This window comes from Anoplolepis gracilipes, chromosome 7 (genome assembly GCF_047496725.1).
Source record: "Anoplolepis gracilipes chromosome 7, ASM4749672v1, whole genome shotgun sequence".
Classification (NCBI taxonomy): domain Eukaryota; kingdom Metazoa; phylum Arthropoda; class Insecta; order Hymenoptera; family Formicidae; genus Anoplolepis; species Anoplolepis gracilipes.
Genome location: NC_132976.1, coordinates 11,108,815 through 11,128,626, shown reverse-complemented (window position 1 = coordinate 11,128,626; position 19,812 = coordinate 11,108,815). Strand labels below are relative to the sequence as shown.

General features: G+C 39.1%; 1 protein-coding gene and 1 long non-coding RNA gene across 13 annotated transcripts in view; one reads left to right on the top strand and one right to left on the bottom strand.

Moving 5' to 3' along the window:
* LOC140668098 (uncharacterized) overlaps nucleotides 1-19,812 on the bottom strand; it is a 288,817-nt gene that overhangs the window by 3,193 nt on the left and 265,812 nt on the right. For 5 of the 12 annotated variants that reach the window (XM_072896707.1, XM_072896709.1, XM_072896708.1 and 2 more), the window contains 11 exons: nucleotides 16,850-16,922; nucleotides 16,448-16,488; nucleotides 14,577-14,735; nucleotides 12,517-13,790; nucleotides 12,271-12,431; nucleotides 11,778-12,049; nucleotides 9,490-9,730; nucleotides 4,208-4,426; nucleotides 3,394-3,456; nucleotides 2,765-3,033; nucleotides 550-767 (listed from right to left, as the gene is read on the bottom strand). In XM_072896707.1, coding sequence (XP_072752808.1) covers nucleotides 550-767; nucleotides 2,765-3,033; nucleotides 3,394-3,456; nucleotides 4,208-4,426; nucleotides 9,490-9,730; nucleotides 11,778-12,049; nucleotides 12,271-12,431; nucleotides 12,517-13,790; nucleotides 14,577-14,735; nucleotides 16,448-16,488; nucleotides 16,850-16,922 — 2,990 coding nt within the window. Of the gene's footprint in view, nucleotides 1-549; nucleotides 768-1,785; nucleotides 1,826-2,764; nucleotides 3,034-3,393; nucleotides 3,457-4,207; nucleotides 4,427-9,489; nucleotides 9,731-11,777; nucleotides 12,050-12,270; nucleotides 12,432-12,516; nucleotides 13,791-14,576; nucleotides 14,736-16,447; nucleotides 16,489-16,849; nucleotides 16,923-19,812 lie in introns of those variants that run through there. The other 7 variants (XM_072896703.1, XM_072896706.1, XM_072896711.1 and 4 more) reach the window with 7 other exon arrangements.
* LOC140668101 (uncharacterized) lies at nucleotides 672-3,033 on the top strand. The gene is made up of 2 exons (XR_012047117.1): nucleotides 672-802; nucleotides 2,215-3,033. It is a non-coding gene; the product is annotated as an uncharacterized lncRNA (long non-coding RNA).

The window sequence follows — 19,812 nt, the reverse complement described above, 5'->3', positions numbered from 1 at the left end:
TAAACGTTATTCCAACAGAGACCGTACTTACTAACGAGACCGATAAGTAACGATAGTAAGCAATTTCTCTGACTAGATGCAGTAAAAATATTTGCATTTAGAAAACAATAAATTTTTAGTTAAAAATGCAAAGTAAAATTTTTTATAAATTTTCTTCTTAATGCGCGTCTTAACACGTGAAATTGATTGATTGATTGACCGCTAATTATTTCAGATACGTGATATCAACATATGGTTAATAAAACATAAGTAACTATGTCATTTTGTATAATAGACAATACAAAGATGATTCCTAAAAAAAGACATATTTAATTAACAATATAATGCATAATTTTATTGTTAAAATAAATTTTGATAAAAAATAATAGTGTAATTTTAACTTAAAAAAATATACGATGAACGTAATCGCAATGATTACATTTAATTCGAGTGTATCAATCAATCAATATAAAATTATCTAAATAATATCTATTTTTCGCGTTTAATTATTTCATTATTATCATATATTTATTCGACACATGGTATAGTGCCGACTGAGCAAAGACTGACCTTATCACCGTGTTTGAGCTGATTCTCCATGGCGGTGATATCCGAGCGCAAGCGCAAGACTTGCGATTCGACCCGGGCGTTCTCTCTCTGGAGCTCCGTGATCTCAGCCTCCAGTGTGTAGAGATCCTCGCCCCCGGCACCGGCGGTCCCGCTACTGCTCGAGTTACCCTGACCCGTGCCTACCGCACCCCCGTGAGCCGGACCACCGGCTTCCAACCCTGAAGACAGGACAGACAGGGTCCAGTTTGATAAGGTGCCCGTCACGTTACGATCGAAGACGAATCGTATTTCCCGGTTTCCAGAAAATTATTTTCTCACGGTTAAGCATGCGATTCGTACGCTCTTTGATCTCGCGAAAACGCGGTCGCAATCAGAGATGCACACGTGACAGCTCTGTCGGGCTCAACAGTGAGAAAAACTACTGGAAACCGGCACGATTCGAGTCCCCCCCGTTCGACGAAAGCTCGTAACTCTACGTATTTAAACAGAAGCATTTGGCGTTCCGTATCTCTTTTTTTTTTTTTTTTTTTTTTTTTAAACAATCATGATCAAGAAGCATCAGGTCGAAAAATTCGAATAGATTTGCGGGATTTTTACGCGATATATGTGGAGATGTAGCGAGCATTTACATTATGTCAAGGATCAATTCAGGCAGCGACTTAGGCGATGCGATTTGTGAAACATTGTGATCTTAGATCGTAATAAAGTGCCCCCAAAAATGCGCTATATATATTGCCCCCCTTTACTTCGCTCGGCCCAAGTCACTGCAATGTAGCTTGTCTTAAGATAATGGGACGGTACGGTTTCTTCTGCATACGGTTCGTGCCAAAGTGATATACGCATCTCGGCAGAAAAGCGAGAGACATTTTGAGGCTCGTTCGATCAAGCGTGTGCTCCGACTCAGTAAGAGACGCACGAACCTGACAGGAGTGCCGTGGGATGATCGGGACGATGTCGGGGTGTTTTGGAAATTAGCGTGAGGTGCCATCATACCAGATAGAAGAAAAAAAAAATACAGAAGACACCGAGTGCTGGCGTTGATACGCAATATTTTATTGTGGATGGACGAAATAGAAGCTTATGATTATTTATTGTGCTAGAGAGGTATATACGTTTTTTACAAATATTGCCAACACTCGGACGTCGTCTCGTAAAAGTAAACATACTGGTGTGTGGATTCTGTATGTAACACCGAAAACACATAGGAAACAAGTGGCGAATACGTCAGTCCCTTACCTTCAAAAGTAACCGTGCTCCAAGCTCAACATGAAAGGAGCTGATCCCAGAATAAATCAGAATATATTATTTTTCATCATTAAGACATAAGTTGTTTTTGATTTTACATGTCTTGTACATAACGAAGGAAGAGGTTCCTGCGCGGGACCGAATCGAGAAAGGAAGGAAAAAAAATGAGACATAAATTAACGCCGTTGTACTCGATTCTGGAGTGCTTCCTGTCTTTTTCTTTTCCTTTTTTTTTTTTTTTTTTTTTTAAGTTATTTATGACATTCTTTTCTATCGTTTTATATCTAACCAGTCGCGATATTTACTCGAAAACCAGAAACATTTATTAGAAAAAAAAAACAAGAAAGAGGTCAAAACGATAAAATAATATTTAAAGAGAAAAAAAATAAAAGGAAACTTTTTTTTCTTTTGATGGTCAAGAAAAAACGGAAGGATGAGGAAAAAGGACCCTCATTGGTATGACAGCACATCATTGCGTGAAGAGCAGAGTATGGCATAGCACGGGATCAAGTACAAGGTTAGATATGCACAAGTTTACAAAGAAAGGTACATAATTCCGTATGTTTAAGCATCGCGCTCGTCCAGACGTCGATCAATCTACGGAAAGCGATGTCATTTTCTTTACACAAACTTTGAAATAAAGATAAGCATTGTCTAGACGATTAATAATTGCGAATGAGCGCGATGCGCAAGCATAGAAAAGAATAGAGAGCTAATTTAAACTGTCTTATCTACTCTATAACAGTTTCTTTCTACCGCGCGTTGATAAGAAAATGCGCAGCTTCGCGATTTCAAATTTTGGCAGCTGCGCGCGAGAAGAGAGAGCTTACGAAAGCTCTTTGAATAAAGTTCGATCAAATTTCTCGTAATACGATTGGTCTCACGCACAGCGTATTTTGACAATTTTATTCTTCGATCGTTAAGTATCGACAGCCGGTAGCGTCATCATCAGAGGCAACTCGATCCTCACCGGTGATTCCTCTGCTGTACATGCTCATATTATCTTCCGGTTTTGGTTTCTTCACAGCGTGGCTGGCTATCGGACAGCCCGACAGGGACCTATGGCTATGAAAAGATCCATTTATGTGGCCGAGTCCGTCGCATCCGGGGGTGGGGCAATTGACACCTTCGAATTTCATAGCCGTCGCGGCAGCTACTGCCGCCTTGTGCTGCTCGACCGTACCGCCGGATTCCAGTACTCGCATTTTATTCCTATTTGCGATTGGGCATCCAGATGCACTGAAATAAGGAAATGAAAATATATAATGATTACATGGAATATAAATGTTGTTAAACAGGTGGTTAAATTGAATTTTGATTAAATTCAGGATTAAATTCTTATATAACAAATGCAAATAATAATCCCAATAGTTTGTATGCGATATTTATACAATTTTATCGATTATTTCATTCATTATCGATCAATGTCTTTATTAAAGTATATAAAAATATATAATCTCTGGTAATTTATATAAAACAATAACGTTAATAATCGTATTTAATCATCGTAATTCGGACAAGTTTAATTATCAACAAGACAACGTGCGATTATCCTATGGCAAGATTCACGCTAACGTGAAACGTTCCTGGGAGCCTTACCTGCGGTGCGACAAGAATTTGCCGGTGGCATGGCCGGACCCGTCGCAACCCGGGATTGGACATCTGTAGTCCAAAATGCCAACACCACCAACGTCACCAACACCACATAATCCATCCGCATAGAGCGAGCGTGAAACGAGCGGAAACCGCCAGTTATTAGTCAGCGTCTTCGCCTTTACGCGAAATGTAGGGAGAAGGAGTTAGGATGCGGTTACAAGGGAACGAGATTTCCCCTTTCTCGGTCTAACGCGACAGCCTCCCGGTACGTGCAATGCGGTCGAGAAGATACCTGCGTTAGTTGCTACGTGCAACGTGCGAACGCGACGAAAACGCAAATTGAGATCGCGATTACTACCGCACCCTCAAATTGCAGAACTTGCGAGATGTAATCGCATCGTGAAACCAAATCTTATACCGAGCTCGCGATAGCCCTAACTCTTTTCGAATCTCAATCCCTCGCATCGTAATAATTTATATTTGCCATATATATCGCGATTTTCAATGTTACACGAATAGTTAAGAGAAAAGAGTCTCATGGTAATCGAAATAATTTTTCCATCATTAAAAACAAACTGGTAAAAAAATCCAATTTTGATTCGCCAAATAAAATAAATATAAAAATGTGAAAGATTAATTTTGTAAAATATAATTAAAAAGAGATGTTGACTTTTTTGACATATTTTTCTTAATTATTCAATTACTATTAATCATTAAAAATCAATGCATTGATAGAGGATATTGCGTACAATTGAGAATATTTTTTAATAAAAATGAAGGAAGGTATTATAAAGAGCATATAAAAGAGTATAATTACAAAAAAATATTCGCGCCGACTGACCTCAAGGGCTCAGAATCTTGACCATCTCGAGGCTTACTCTTCGGCTTGTTAGCTCGTGGACAGCCGGATAAACTTCTGTGCGACGAGTAATTTCCCGTGACGTGTCCAGAACCGTCGCATCCTGGCGTCGGACACTTGAGCTCTTGGGAATGCGCCTGGATTTGCGAGCGATCGGCTCGTGGACATCCGGAAAGGCTGCAAAGGAAAAAAAGAGTCTCTTCTATTTTAACGCGTTGCAAAAATACCATGAAGACCGCGCGCTGCATGTTCTGAGAATTCATCAGTAAAAAGTAAACATCTCATAATGGGCCCTTATATATCTGTTATATAAAATTTTGCAACGCGCTAAATCCTCATGGTTTCGGTCACGAACGCACACCTCAGAAACGTCCAACCATCGTTTCAGCAACACATCGCATGCAATTTACGCGACGTTGCCACGATGTTGTGAGTACTCACTTGATGATGAGCTAAGCTGTTCAACTTGAAAGACGATCAAACACGTCTCGAAAATTAGATCTCGATGAGTACAACGAACATTTCGTTCGCTGAAGCGATCGAAATCATCTACAAGTATCATACGAGTGATACAACACAACACTGGATCAATATATTACTATTAATAGTTAATCGTCGCTATCATCTACAGTATATGCATATATATATATATATATATATAAATATATATATATATATATATTTATTATAATCATTGAAATGACAAGAGAGACGTTGGCTCACCGAGATCAGTGCAGCGAATCAGCACTGGTTTAAATTTACGATTTAGTTTCGGACGACTTGCCTTGCGTCCAGTTCGAACGAAGACATTCAGGGAAAGGGAGACTTAAGACTCGCATGTTGTTCGATTACCGATCTCGATCGTTCACGCCAACGATCGAAACTCCGAGTCTTACCCTCTCTGAGGACGCCCTCGAATGTCGCACGGATTATGATCGATGATGGGAGGCGGATCGTGTTGGTAGCATGCAAATGGCAACGCCGTGTTCCAGTTGGATCACTCATGAGGTGTCGCTCGTAAGATCAATCGCGCTTCGGACTCGCACTGATCCAAGATCGGTCTTACTCTAAGAACATCGAAAGGGAGAGCGGGGAGCACACTCACACCTGACCCCAATGAAACTCGCCAATTGCCAATTGACTTTGCACGAAGTGTGTCACACGAAAGCGATGTCACATCGTTTCGTGGTACCTTTGATCGTTACGGTTCTGCTATGACATGGTCATCGGCAACAGTTCGCTACGAAGCTGCCCACACGAGGCTGGCGAAAGCGGCGAAACGGACGGGTAGTCGGTTTGATTAATCACTACGTATGAGCACGAAAGCAAATGAGTCTCGCGATCGAAAAAGCAGGTCAAGATTTCACAATGCCGATTTCTTCGCAATGCCGAACTTTGATTTTGCCTTTGCATCCCTTTTCGTAGGGGTCGGGTAAAAACAGCGAGAGGAGAAAAAGAAAGAAAGTTCATTCAATTACGAGGCTCATCTACACACTGTTGGTATATCGCATAATGTAAACGTAGATACGTAGGAGTATAAAAATGAAGGGGGAAAGAGAAAGAGAGGTGAATTGTGTAATGGAAAAATAAAAACTATATATCGTATATATTTATGCAAGATAGAGCTATAGTACCACTGGAGATATTCACACGTATGTTAAATATAAATATATGTAGCAACATAATATCGAACAAGTGTACAACTCAACCGTTCAACTAGGAGAAGATAGAATTTCTATACGTATGTTTCGTATCGCAATACACTTAAGAAGCAACTACGCCACGGACCATCAATATGCATCGATGCAAGAACCATCCATGTAAATGTAATTCGTAAATTTACTTAAATGTCGTTTATATATATTGTGTATGTATGCATGTATGTATGTATATATGTATTTGTTTCAGGCTATCTATTGCTTTCAAATGAAGATGTTTTATTAAGGCTTTATTGGTGAATCAAAGAAAACCAGCAAATTTAAATATCCACTAATTTTTTATTATCTGTACGTATGTATGTATAGATGCGTGTGCGTGTCTGTATGTAGCGTGCGTGCGTGCGTGCTGCATCGCCATATCGATATATACATAATCGAGCGTTCATCACGTCAAAGCCTTGGTGTAAATGTCGATGTTGCCTTGCCTTCTGTGGGTAGCGTAGTTCCCTGAAACATGACCCATGCCATCACAGGACGACGTGGGACACTGTATCAGCTCCTTGCCATCGCGACCACGAGGGGTGGGACGAGGTGCGAAATTCAACGAGTACCTCCTCACATTCATACTGCATCGAATAACATTAATCGTCAAATCGAGATTCCCTAACTAAGTGCTGATTACTGAATCATCGATAATTATCGCTGCTCGAGCGCGAAAGCTAACAATGAATTTAATATATGTTTCTCTCTACCTGATTTCTGCATCTATTTCTTTTTTCATTAACGATACTAATTTAATGTAAAATATAACGATTAAAATTATATAATTTTCACTTGCAAAGCGCTCGAGCAGATTTTATCTGACATAATTCGATATACTCTACATCCAGTGATAAATCGTCGTAAATCACCTTTTTACACAAACACGAATTGTATATAGTATTTATAAAGTAGCTCAAAACCGGCGCAAACTAATATCACGTTTCGTAACTCTTCAGGCGCGAGTGGAAGAGCGGTGTATATGAGATGTGATATGAAAAAATGTCGAGAAGCGAATGAAAAGGGGCAAAAGAGAAGGCGAAAGAGGAAACGGAGGAGCAAACCGAAGGAACATCACCCAGTCTGAGTCGAAGGGGTGAGCGTCTCGTTCTTGTTTCCGGTCTCATCGTAGTCTCGTAGATGGGCAAACTGCCCCCATCGGCTATGAGAAAACCTCGGAAACCTCGATGGTCCTTGAGTGGCCGCGATATTGCCGGGCAACCGAGAGCCGCCGGAATGCGGACTTGAGTGCAATTCACCGGTACGCTGTCGGACTATCTATCTATTTTCGCGTTTTTGCAGCCTCCGCTCGCTCCGTCTTTAACGTTGAATCAAATTGTGTAAATGCGATTAAACTTATTATTCAAGATATTTTATAATCAATATATAACATTATACATGTGCGTGGGGGATATTCTATAAATTGCCTTTTGAAATATTTTTTTACATTTAACCTTTTATGTAAATATTTTTTTATGTTTTAATATATATTTCTCTTGTCCCCTTCTCCTCCATAAATAAATGTAATTTAATATAATTAGGTTTTTTGTAGACTTTTGTAATTTGAAACGGTGTGTAATATCTGATACGCCAATATAAACCAAAATATATATATATATATAATATAAATAATGATTATAATGATATGAGATAAAACTAATTTTTTTCCAAAGATTTAATTACTCTTATTTTGATGAATAAAACTTTGCAAATTTTTAAAGTTAAATGAAAATTTAAAAAATTTTAAGTTCAAGAAAATAAAATTTTTTTTTATCTTCTTATCATCTAGCTTATGTATTTAATGTTTAGGCTATCGACCCGAATCAGGATATACTAATAAATGTTTTCGAGAGAGAACAGGTAATATAGTTAGGATGAGAAGGGCCGTAGTTATATTGCCCGCCACCATTAATAAAGTTGAAGTTCGGATATAGATTGGTTTTACCGAGGTTGCAGCTGGCGGTAACGTGTTCCGCGTTATATAGTTTCAATAAAGATGCAGTCAACGATTGGAGGACACAGATGTGGAAAGATTAATATCGTAAAATGATTGGATATACTTTTTATTTCAAAAACCCCCATTGTGCGTAACAAGAAAAATACGAAAAATATATTTCATTGCATGTGCCCTACTATTACTGTTAAGAACTAGATATTATAAAAAGTTGTTGCACTATCATGAGATAAAATAAAATTATAAAATTGTAAAAGTAGTTTTACACAAGAGTAAAATTATTAAATCATCATTAATTTTTAAGATAATTAAAAAATACGAGATATTTTATTAGGTATATATTGCAATAAAAAAAGAACTCTCATGGCGAGGTTAGGGGGGGTAGGATTGGTTTCTTCCTCTCCTATAAGACTAATTAAAAATTTGTTTATGTTAAATGACCCAAGAAAAAAGTAATATTTTTCCTTTTTACAGTACTGGTGCAAATAAAGTATTACTAATAATAAATGTTTTTTTTTCAGCTACCGATATAGAAGATTCGTAATTTTCGCATCTTTGTCCATCGAGGAGACATTCGTGAGATCCACGGAACGCGACGCATCAAATTTTGGACCGCGCTAAAGTTACAAAAGGGACGAAAGCAACTTTGCCTCGAGGTAGCCGAGCAAGTGTGTTCCAGGGGTTCTAACCCACGACGGGAGACGACGCAGGGTCTCGGCCCATAATCCAGTGCGGTGGCAACTGATTATACCCCACCTCTCATTTTAACCTTATCCTGCTTCGCCTCCGTACTCTCTCAACCCCTTTCTCGCCCCGCGCGCGCGCACGTTTTCCACTCGAGCCTCATCCTCATTCTCTCTTCTTATACGCCCAACCGCGCCTTCTCCATACCGCGCCGAGCTTCACGTCAATTAGAATAAGGTTGGCACTTTTGGTACGAAGAGTAATTACTTTAATTAACAAAATGGAGGTGTGCGCGAGAGTTTTGCCCCCTTTTCCTCTCGCCCTCCGTCGCTGATGTTAGCCGCCACCGCCGCCGCCGCCGCCTCCACGCCTTTTCGGCCACGAATCTATCGCGTGAAGGATTTGTGCGATCCTTTCCGCAAGGCAAGTAAGTATCAAGGCGAGAACTCGCGATGCTCGCCTGCACGACGTGTGGACGTATTCTCAAACAATGCTACTTTATGCTATAAATATGATAATTTCTATTTTCATCTCATATTTAGCATTTAAAAAATAACTCTCTCATGACGATCAATTTTCTCTTTAAAATTGAGTTTTAGATTAAAATAAATGTCAAATATATATATTCAAATGTGAACATAAGTTTGTAATAAAAAATTGCATAAAATGCTAAATATACGATGAGAATGTCGGTCAATAATATGCAGAATTTTTAATCGAAATCTATCGAGAAAAAAATATTTTCAAATAAAGCTCTACTCTGATCAATTAATTTAAAATTACATTTTTTATTTTACTAACAAACATAAAATTATATTTACAGAACGAAAATAACAGTTTGTTATGAGTCGGACAAGAGTTGCCCATAATTACGTCACTCAAAGAAGAAAAAAGAAATATCCTACCTGTCATCCTTGCCGGATGGTTTATCGAGAGGTCCAACCGTGTGCTGTGGGGGTGGCATGCTGTAGCAGGGTGCCGGAGTATAGCCCGCTGGAATCTGATAACCGGAAGTCACTGGACCACCCGGGTAAGTTCCACCGCAATTGTAACCTGCAGTAGGATAGGGAGTGTACGTGTTTCCAGGATATTCGGGTTGAACGCCGGTCATTCCATATCCTGGATGAGGACTCATCGGTCCGTAACCTGACGTACAAGAAATTACATAAATAAGATAATAATTCTCTAAAAGTAAACAGATGACAAGTGCTAAATATTGTATTTGTCATAAAATAAATTGTCTATCAAATTTTTACATCGCATTGTTTTATATAAAATTTCATAACTTGATATTTTTCATCTTTGAAAATAGTTTTAATAAAAAATTTTAATTACTAACTTTTTACTTCTTCGATGTTAAATGAATAACATACATATAATATTAAATAATAATATATATACATATAATAATAACAATATTAAAATAAATTTATATTAATAATAAAGGGGTATTATGTCAATTCGTAAAATGTATCGAGGGAAGAGATTTCGTTATCTTATTCTACTTTTTATCTTTTTATTTCTTTCTAAGTTTTTTATAAATTTATTTCATCACGCAATCTATTAATTTTTTTCTATCAATTACATTTTCGATCAATTATTATACATAACTCAAAAATTACTGATACCATGATAATAAAGAATATTATTACAAAGGAAGAAAATCAATTCGACTTTTATGGTACAGAGAAAGCGTACGATTTTTGGGACACTTGATCTAAATACGTACATGCGTGCCATGTAATCGCGCTCGAACGGGAACCACGGAAATAGCGCTAACACAGGCGCGCTGCAGGAGCAGCCCGCTGCTTGATTAACTGTTGTAAAATCTACACGTTTATTTACTGGCAAGAATTCATTTTGTCGAGAGAGCACACAGTGCAAATAGCCGACGGACTGAAGGCCGACTGTGCGCGCGCGCGCGAGCTCGACGTCGCGCGGACACGCACGTGTATGCGTCGAGGCCGGGGAACACGGTGCTGTGTGTGCTCGAATGTTTCAATTTCAATAACTACTCCCCAGCGTCAGAGTCCGCACAATATCGGCCGCGCCGGACTTTTGCCGTCGCTACGTGTACGCGAAATATTGATAATTAACAATGGCCGTGTACCGTCACAGGGGGGTGGTTCGACGGGAAGGGGTGCACATTCAGGCCAAAGGACGGAGGGAAAGAGAGAAAGAGAAAGAGAGAGAGAAACGGAGAAAACGGGGGGACGATCAGAGGGAGAGAGAAGGAGGAAGAGATGAGAGGGGTAGAATGGACCGCGGGTTTGGAATGCCAAGGCACAGAGAGACCGAGGAAAATGAGAGTTCGGCCATAGGTGCCTATTATGGCAGTCATGTACTGTTCTGGTGAATTTTTATTCGACGGTTGTAACCGCGTATCGTCCCTCACCCCCATCTCCGTCCCTCGCCATCCTAGCCGACCCCCGGGGGCGTCGGGCTCTTTGTTCTCTTCCGAATCCCTCATCCACGTAACCTCCTCCTCGTCGCCACCGCTATCGCCTGACGTTACACGACGCCCGTGTAAGGACACATTAACGCTTTGCGTGTATCTCCTGCCGTATACGCTGGCTAAAATTTATAGTGTTAAGGACACGTTGTTGCGCCCTTCTCCACGCATGTTTGTTTTTTCGTCCTATCTCATTTTCGCCGGACATTATCTTACGGTTAGGTTACTGTTCGTATTCGTTGTTAAATTTTCTCAATAAATTATAGTTCAACATTACATATAAAGTCTAATCAAAGATGATGCATTATTTGCTACGAGTATTTCAACGAGCACATAATGCTTCTGGTGTCAAAATACTGTGCAAAATGAATTTTTCATAGTTTTTACTTCATAGTTACTTCAAAGCAGAGATAGACGTAATGGTTTTATAAATATAGTTTTTTAAATATATATTTTATATGTAATTAAACATATTATATAATTATATATATGTTAAATATTTTATATAATTTAAAAACATTTTATCGCGATATATAAATCTAATAGAGATGTTTCAAAAGCCATTTCAACAAGCGTAAAATACATTTTGCAAAAATTTTACAAATTATAAAAATTTTTATCATTTTTCAATATGAATCGCATATTATTAAATATGATTACAAGAAGAAAGCAGTCGCGGATCATAAAGCGTCTTCGGAATGCGGATCGCGAATTGTCCGCGGATAAACGATGATAACTTACCAGTGGGATCTCGGTAGGCGTCTATGTAATGGGAACCCCCGCTGTCAGGCGTGCTTTCGCGACTGTACGCCGCGACGTGCACCCCAGGTGGCGGAAACCCGGGTACAGGCCTGATCCCCGGACCCCCGCTGAAATTGACCGGCTCGTTCGCAGTTGAGAAATCAACGGGCTCGGTCTGTTCTTCGATCGGTCGAGGAGCGGGAAAACCCGGTCCTACCGGAACCGCGACGGCTTCGCCGTGGCCGGTGGAATATTGCGGACTCGGTGCACCGCTGCGATACAGTAAATGTATAAATCTTTTTTACTTAGTTAATATTATGTATGTAAGAGGGATAATTTACAAAATTTTATAATAAAAATATATTGAATATTTTATATAATTTAAAAACATTTTACCGATATGAATTTATATAATAAAAATGTTTGAAATATTTTATCTGAAATTTCAAAGTTTTATTCTCGTTATATTGATATGAAAGAGTGATGAAAATACCTATGCAGTCTATTAACGCTAAGATCGAGAGTTTGACCCTGAGGACTAGGAACTTGAGGACTAGCCGTCAAGTGGGGACTCGCTGCAGCTTGAGGGCTGCTGCCCACCGTTTGTCCTCCTCCGTATTGCGGACTGAGGCTGTTTGACCCGTAGGGAGGCGCCTGTAAATTACATCAGTTTACAGTTATAAGTAAACGTAATAAAAATTTATTTTTTTTTTTCGCGCATATCCACTACTCGACTAACCTGCGGACTAGTAGAGGTGACGCTGGAGGTAGAGAGATCCATCACCGATCCTCCGGGTGAGGTTGGCGGTCCGCCAGGTTTCTGCATCTGCTGTATCTGCGCAACCGTAACGCATTTCACTGCAACATCCACGGAGACGCAACGTTTAGTTACGGATGAATCTTGAACGCTTGCTGAGACGATTTCGAACAAATTACCATCTTCAGTCTTGATCATCCCGGCCGCCGTAGCGGCGGCCATAGCCATCTGATGCTGTTGCGCGGCCGCCGCTGCTTCTTGATGATAAACTCGTTCCTGCTCTTCGGGTGTCATACCGGTTTGACCCAGGTAATACATATTCGCTCTCGAGTGAAGCTGCTGCTGCTGCTGCTGTTGTTGCTGCTGCTGCTGCTGCTGTTGCTGCTGTTGTTGTTGAGACGGGATAGGCGCGCACGATTGCGTATCGTATCTCTCGTACGTCGCGGTGGTACCAGGGTCGTAGGGTCGATGATTAGCTGCGGTAGCCACCGCGTTCTCGTAACCTCTACCAGCTGCTATATCGTTGGAATATGTTACAACTGGTCGCGCGATATTGCTCGCGCCAGGATGCATATATGCCCTCGCGTGTTCGGCCGATCTATGATGATAGAGCTCTTCCGTGGTGGTTGCAGCAGCCGCCGCGGCCGCTGCCGCGGCCATCATGGCGGTAGGCTCGTAAGGAGATCTCTGAGACATTTGATGACTCATTCTAGTGTCCTCAACCATCGACATCGGGTAGGCGACCGGCTGCATCGGTAGGACATGATGCGTCGGATGCTGGCTGGGATGATGAATCGTCGCTCCTATGGATGGTCTCGTGCCCATCGCGTCCATAGACGACATGGACGAGGAATTCGAATCTTGACTCATGTAAGAATCGTACGTCTGTCGTACTGCGGGGGGTGGCGGCGGCGGGGGTGAGTTTACTCTACAGGACGCGGCGTCCTCTGTCTTCGGGACCAGAAGTTCGCCCGTGTTTTGGTTCCTCATGGACAATGTGTTGCAACAACTGCTGCTGAGAGTCATATTCTCCGTTTTCGGTACCTTCGCGGGACGCGACGTACTGTTATCCTCCGGCGTTTTCGGAGGCTTCACATTAATCCCAGTGTTTTTCGTCGACGAATAGTAATCGTAAGTCAGGCTACTAAGTATGGGCTTCGTGTCTTGCGTTGCGGAGCCGTACTGTGAATAACTCTTCGTGTCCATTGAAGGCGGTAGTAGATTCGTGCTGATGTACTCTGGCGGTATTCCTGGCACTATCGCGAAAAATTGTGTGCTTAGTTTCATACTTATTAGTTGCGCAAGATGACAGATTTCGTGACTTTGTGTGAAAGATATAAAATATGATAAATTAAATATTATATTTTTTCTACGAAGAAGCATTGTGAAGCCTACTAGGTATCATAAAGCATGCAACTATTCGATTGTTGTGAGATTGAATATCCCTCCTCAAGCAGATAATAACAAAGATTTTGTAAGGTACGCGTATAACTTTTTGAATACGGTTAAAATATATTTATCAACTTTTTATCTATATCCAATATTTGTAATTTTTTTTACACATTAAATAATTTCTAATAATTAAATTTATATTATACATTGATATAAAACAAGTTTTTTTTAAAACTTTAGGAAAGAATTTTCTTATAAGTTGTTACATCTTTAATCTGAATCATCTATATATCATATCCCAACTTTCAAATCAAATTATAAAATCTATGATAAACCTGAGATATAAAAAAAAAAAAATAATAAACTGCGTATATATTAATGTATAGTAATATTTTTTTCTAACAAATGCAATGGTGTCGAATAAATCCGCGTGGAAAACATGGCAACGATTATTCTCGCAATTACATCAGCAAGAACAATCAAGACACGCAACGAACTGCGAAGCACGAGATGCGTGCCTTACGCGCAAGATTACAGTCTCTATCCTGTCTCCGGCATTTAAGCGTTAATCTCGTCGCATGGAACCGGCGTGGATTCTCATATACGACGCATCTTGGACACGCACGAGACGAGGGTTTCCTACATCTTACCTTGAGCCTTTTGTCGTGCCTCGCGTGCGGCCTGTTTATTGGCCGCGGCGATGGGACATCCGGACAGGCTTCTGTGCGTGTTCCGATTAGAGCTGACATGACCGCGGCCGTTGCAACCAGGCGTCGGGCATTTCAATATAGTCTCATGCATCGCCAGAACTGCGAGAACCCAGAGACACGCGGCGTGATTACAGATCACGTCTTGACACGTTCACGCACGTTACGTATATATAATTAGAGAGACGCGGCGCACACGCACGCGGCAGGTTGTGTGTGTGTGTGTTCGTAAGGCTCAGAGCTGTCTCTTTATGCGTTGAGTATAATTATCTCGGTTACGCACCACACGTTTCCCAAAAGGGAGGAGAAAATTTCAAGAGAAGAAAGATGAAATCTATCAACGTTAGGTTATTACAACAGTACTCTTCGGTACGTTCCACGATTCACGAAAGTGAGCAGAGTAAAAGAATTTGAATAGAGAAGAAAGAAGAGAGGAAGTCGTATGTAGTACACATTGTGAAAGAGAAACTAAAACGAGAAACGAAAACGGTGAGAGAAGAATGATAAGAGGCAGAGTACACGGCGTCACACACCACGTGTGAAACGCAAGTTGACGTGTAACAGTACAATCAAGTATACCGAGCGGGTAGAGAGAAAAACACAAGTAAAGACAATCAATTAATTGATAGAAAATTATAACACAACAACTTGCAATATCTGTGTGAGGGAGTGTGCAACGTCGATGAGAACGTTTGTCCGAGCGAACGCAAAAAAAAAGAAAAAAAAAAAAGAAAAAAAAAAAAAAAACAACAACAAAACAAATCAATACCTTGTCGATACCTTGGAGAAGATTCTACGTTCTACGTTCTCGATGAAGGAATCAGGACAAGCTTACCATAAATAGAAATAAAAATTATACACAACTGCACACATGTACGGTGTTACATATGCAGGTGGGCCACGCCGTATTCTCTGCGCAACGACTTGATTTGTCGTTAATGCCGAGATCCGCCGTTGCGGAAACTGGTACATCGATCATTCCGCCGATCGTTGCGTAATTATACTCAATCGCACAAGTGTCCTCCGTGTGAAATGTCCGGCGTGTGCGCATACACCATGCACCGGCTCGTCGCGCGCCGTCCGTGTCTCGAGTTCTCCAGAGAGTTCATGTAGGCCACGACCAATATAATCAAGTTCTCGAGTGTGGTGATAATACTCTACTATAATGAACTACGAAACAGAATGATAAGTTGAAACAGAAAGGAACGCAATAAATAAAGCTCTCTACCCCGCAAAATGAAAAGCGCAAAGAATACAACAGACAGATATAAACACATACGCACACGCACACACGCATACGCGTACGCGACGCGTGCACCGCGCTCATCGCTGGAAAATATCCATTTTCTCCTTCTAATTTGATCTCATGTATCAAAGATACAGTTTTGTTGCGTGTAATGAGGCGAGGAAGTCGCGGAGAACAATGATCGTTTAAGGATGACGAAACTAATTGGAAACGATTTGAAGAAAACGCAAATTAAATGAGTTGTAAAATTATAAGTTTATAGCAAAAATTTAAACAATTAATTTGTAAAACACGAAGGAAAAATATTCAGGATTTTTACTGACATTTAAAAAATGCTTAATTGGAAAATACGTTTACTAGAGTTATATTTGAAAACTTTAACTAATTTGGAAATTATTCTTTTTCAGTTACCCGATGACTAATAGATCATTTAATCAAATAAAGTTTAAAATGATCCTCCATGAAAATTCACTTCCTCGCCTCGTTGTGAGAAAAAGACACTCTCGCAAAAAGAAGATGCACTATATAGCTACAATAAGAAGTAATCAATTTAAGAAAGTATACTTACTTTCTGGAGTTAATTTATCCTTTTGTGGACATCCAGAAAGGCTGTAAGTACATAGAAAAAATTAATTAATGGTATTTAAAATTAATAAGGTAAAGATTCAGCTATTCGGTTCTTTTCCTAGGAATGTGAAGTACGTTTAAATCGTCGGCAAACAAACTTGCTTTATTTTTTTATCTTTTTATTTTTTTTTAAATATTTTTTTTTACTAAATATGAAATAGCTGACACATATGCATGCATATATCGTTTTAACGTTGCATATGACTTGACATATGGATCACAAATTGGCTTATTGATATCGGCTTCTGTATGACGCTCCGCTCGATTCTCTCGTAAAACGCGTAGGTGTGTAATCGGCCGTGGCTGAGCGCGGAGCGCAGGTTAATTACCGATAATTGCTTACCTGCGGTGGTGAGAGTAGAGTCCGGTCACGTGACCCTGCCCCGTACAGCCTGGGGTCGGGCACTTGTTGCCCTCTGTAACAAATCAAACCGCCACGTAGAGCCAGATGTTAGTCTATTAAATGCCGCTTCAGATATTCATGAGATACCACGTACGTTAGTTTTTAGTCAAGCTTGGCGTTATAAGCTTAAGCTGATTAAGTTTTATCTAGAAATATATAAACATAATGATGTTCATTCTAGAGATTATTGTCACTTTACAAAAGGTAAACTTTAAACGATTACAGATTTAGAAAAATTTTTCAAATTTAAAAATATACAAGAAATATTTATACATATTTTATAGATTCGTAAAAAAAAAATAGAGAATAAAAATTCATTCTTATATATTTTATATTAGAGCATTATTAGCACTAATAAACAATTCCTGCGACAAATCTTGAGTCAAATATAGACGTTTGAAAATGTCAGGAAGACTATTTTTTCGCTTCAAGTTCACTACGTTCCGATATTAATTACATACTACGACGATAACAAGCGCGCGATGTCACACTGTCTCTGCGTTATTTCTGTACCGAAATTGATAATCCCGACACAAGCGGGCTGTAATTCTGAATAAATTGGATATTTACACTGTCGACGAGTGTTATTCGCGGCAGAAACGTGTCGACCGGAATGCGGCGCCGGCTTAATACGCTTAATGCGTTGTTATTGCATTTGGTTTCATAATCTTGTACTCACAACTAATTGACGCGAGAATATGCACGCAATCCACTTTTATCTCGAATTCGCGTACGATACTTTAAACGGCATTATCGCAAAACGACGGCTTTATGAAGTCTTCATCTTTGGTAACAAACTTTACCTATTATATTCCCTAAAATGTTTTCTCATAAATATATTATATCATTAAAGTCTACATTCTCAATAATAGTAGTTTATAAAAAGATTAATTTACTTATAATTGACAGATCATTGTCAATGCTAGACATTAATTAATTACTATGCGTATAAATTTATGTCTAAAAATTCTATCTTTAAATAAAAATTAATTTTGGAAAGAATACATGATTATATTCATTAATATTATTCAATAATATAAAAAACATATAGGCGCGATGAATCCTAATATTATAATTTCGAAAGAATACAGTAGAAAAATATGAAAAATAATGTGGTATTTTTTCTTCCTCTCTGTTTCTCTCTCTTTTCGGTATGCTTGTACGCTGTATATACTGCCAGCGACACGAGCTGTTGAATGGAAATTAACTATTGAATGGCTGACAGCCGACGTGTCCGACATCGTCGTGTAGTTTCATTCTGCACATCGAACCAGAATACAACTTACTCCCCGTTTGCCAATATATCACGTATACCTCTTATCCTACACAGAGAACGTTGAACAGTCAGGGCGAAGAACTCTGCGAGCCAAGCGTAACGAAAAATACGCATCCTTACTCTATTTCTCATATTGAAATTCTATTTATAACAAGTTTATCTCATGTTCACGCATGAATTTATTTCCATTAACAAAAATAGATAAGATTAATTATTTTACAATTTAACTAAAATACAAGAAAACAAATAATATAATATAATAAATTGTTTTTCTTACTCTAAACGCGATATATTTTCGAGAAAATATAGATTTAAAACAGATGCTTTGCATAAAATTTATGCATAAGATGGGGAAACTCATTATTGATAAGCCAATCAATTTTAAAAGCTTTTAAATTTTTATATCGATTATTTTCTCATTTGACGATAGATTATGAACTAAACAAATATATAAAATAAAAAAGAAAGATAAATATAAATTGTGTGAGACAGATATATTGTATGAATAAAATAAAATATGCTTGTGTAAGATTATATTTTTTTCTAATGTAAAATAATTTATAATAAATATATTATATTCTTAATTGTTTGTTTATAAATAATTTTTTTTTAGATATTTCGGGAAGAGATGTCAAAAAACATAGTTTTCTCAAGCGCGCATGTTATTTAATAGCATTTTTCAGAATGAGCTTCTCCAATCCTGGTGAGAGGCCCCAAGTGAAAGTTGAAAGGACGGTCCAGAAGGGTAGAAATGGCCTCGCGTGTGGTCAGCTTGGATCTCATCGCACGAGTTACGCATTTGTGAATAGCCTCTGGGATTTCTCTGTCCCGTGACTAAGCCTTCGGGATTAGCGCGGGGTATGTGGCCGGCCTACAACTGTCCGCGAAACAAAGAGGAGATAGATGCCTCATTCTCATGTAACAGAACGAAAGTTTTAGCGATCGAGAAAAAGTTTTGCTGCATGATTTTTCGTTCCTCCTACATCTATTTATTAATACACGGCACCTTTTTTATCATACATTATTTATCATCAATATTATGCATAACCCAATAGAAGAAGAGCATTAAAACGTCTGTGTTTTTTGTAATAATTGATAACAAGTAGGATTTGTATTTGCTAATAATTGCAAATATTTCCGAAGAGGTGAATGAATTTTCGCAAACAGCACGATAATTCATCATGGTTTATTTAAAGGTATATGATCTTGACTGTATTGAAGACGTCTGCATCAACCGATAATTTATGTCTATAATTAATAAATTTTTTTTCGAAACTGTTTTCAGTTCACGTTGTATTCTTACAACAGTGCCACGAAACTACGGCTGGTGCCCAGACGAGTATGCCCAAACGACCAATTGTAACATCTGTCGTGCACTAGCTGTAATATAATGGTAGGTATAGCGCACGTCACGTATGATCGCGTTCGTATTCCCGGAGCGACCTCGCGTGACCAGACAATTACAGGTTTCTAGTACACTGCAGGTAGCCGAGAAGTACCAATCGGTTAATACGAGCCCCTTCGGCAAGGTTCTCTTTATTTCAATCGTGAACGATAAATGCGACTAAAAGGTTCCTACCCAATCCTTAAATTCAGACATGATCGGCTCTGAAAGCTACATTAACTA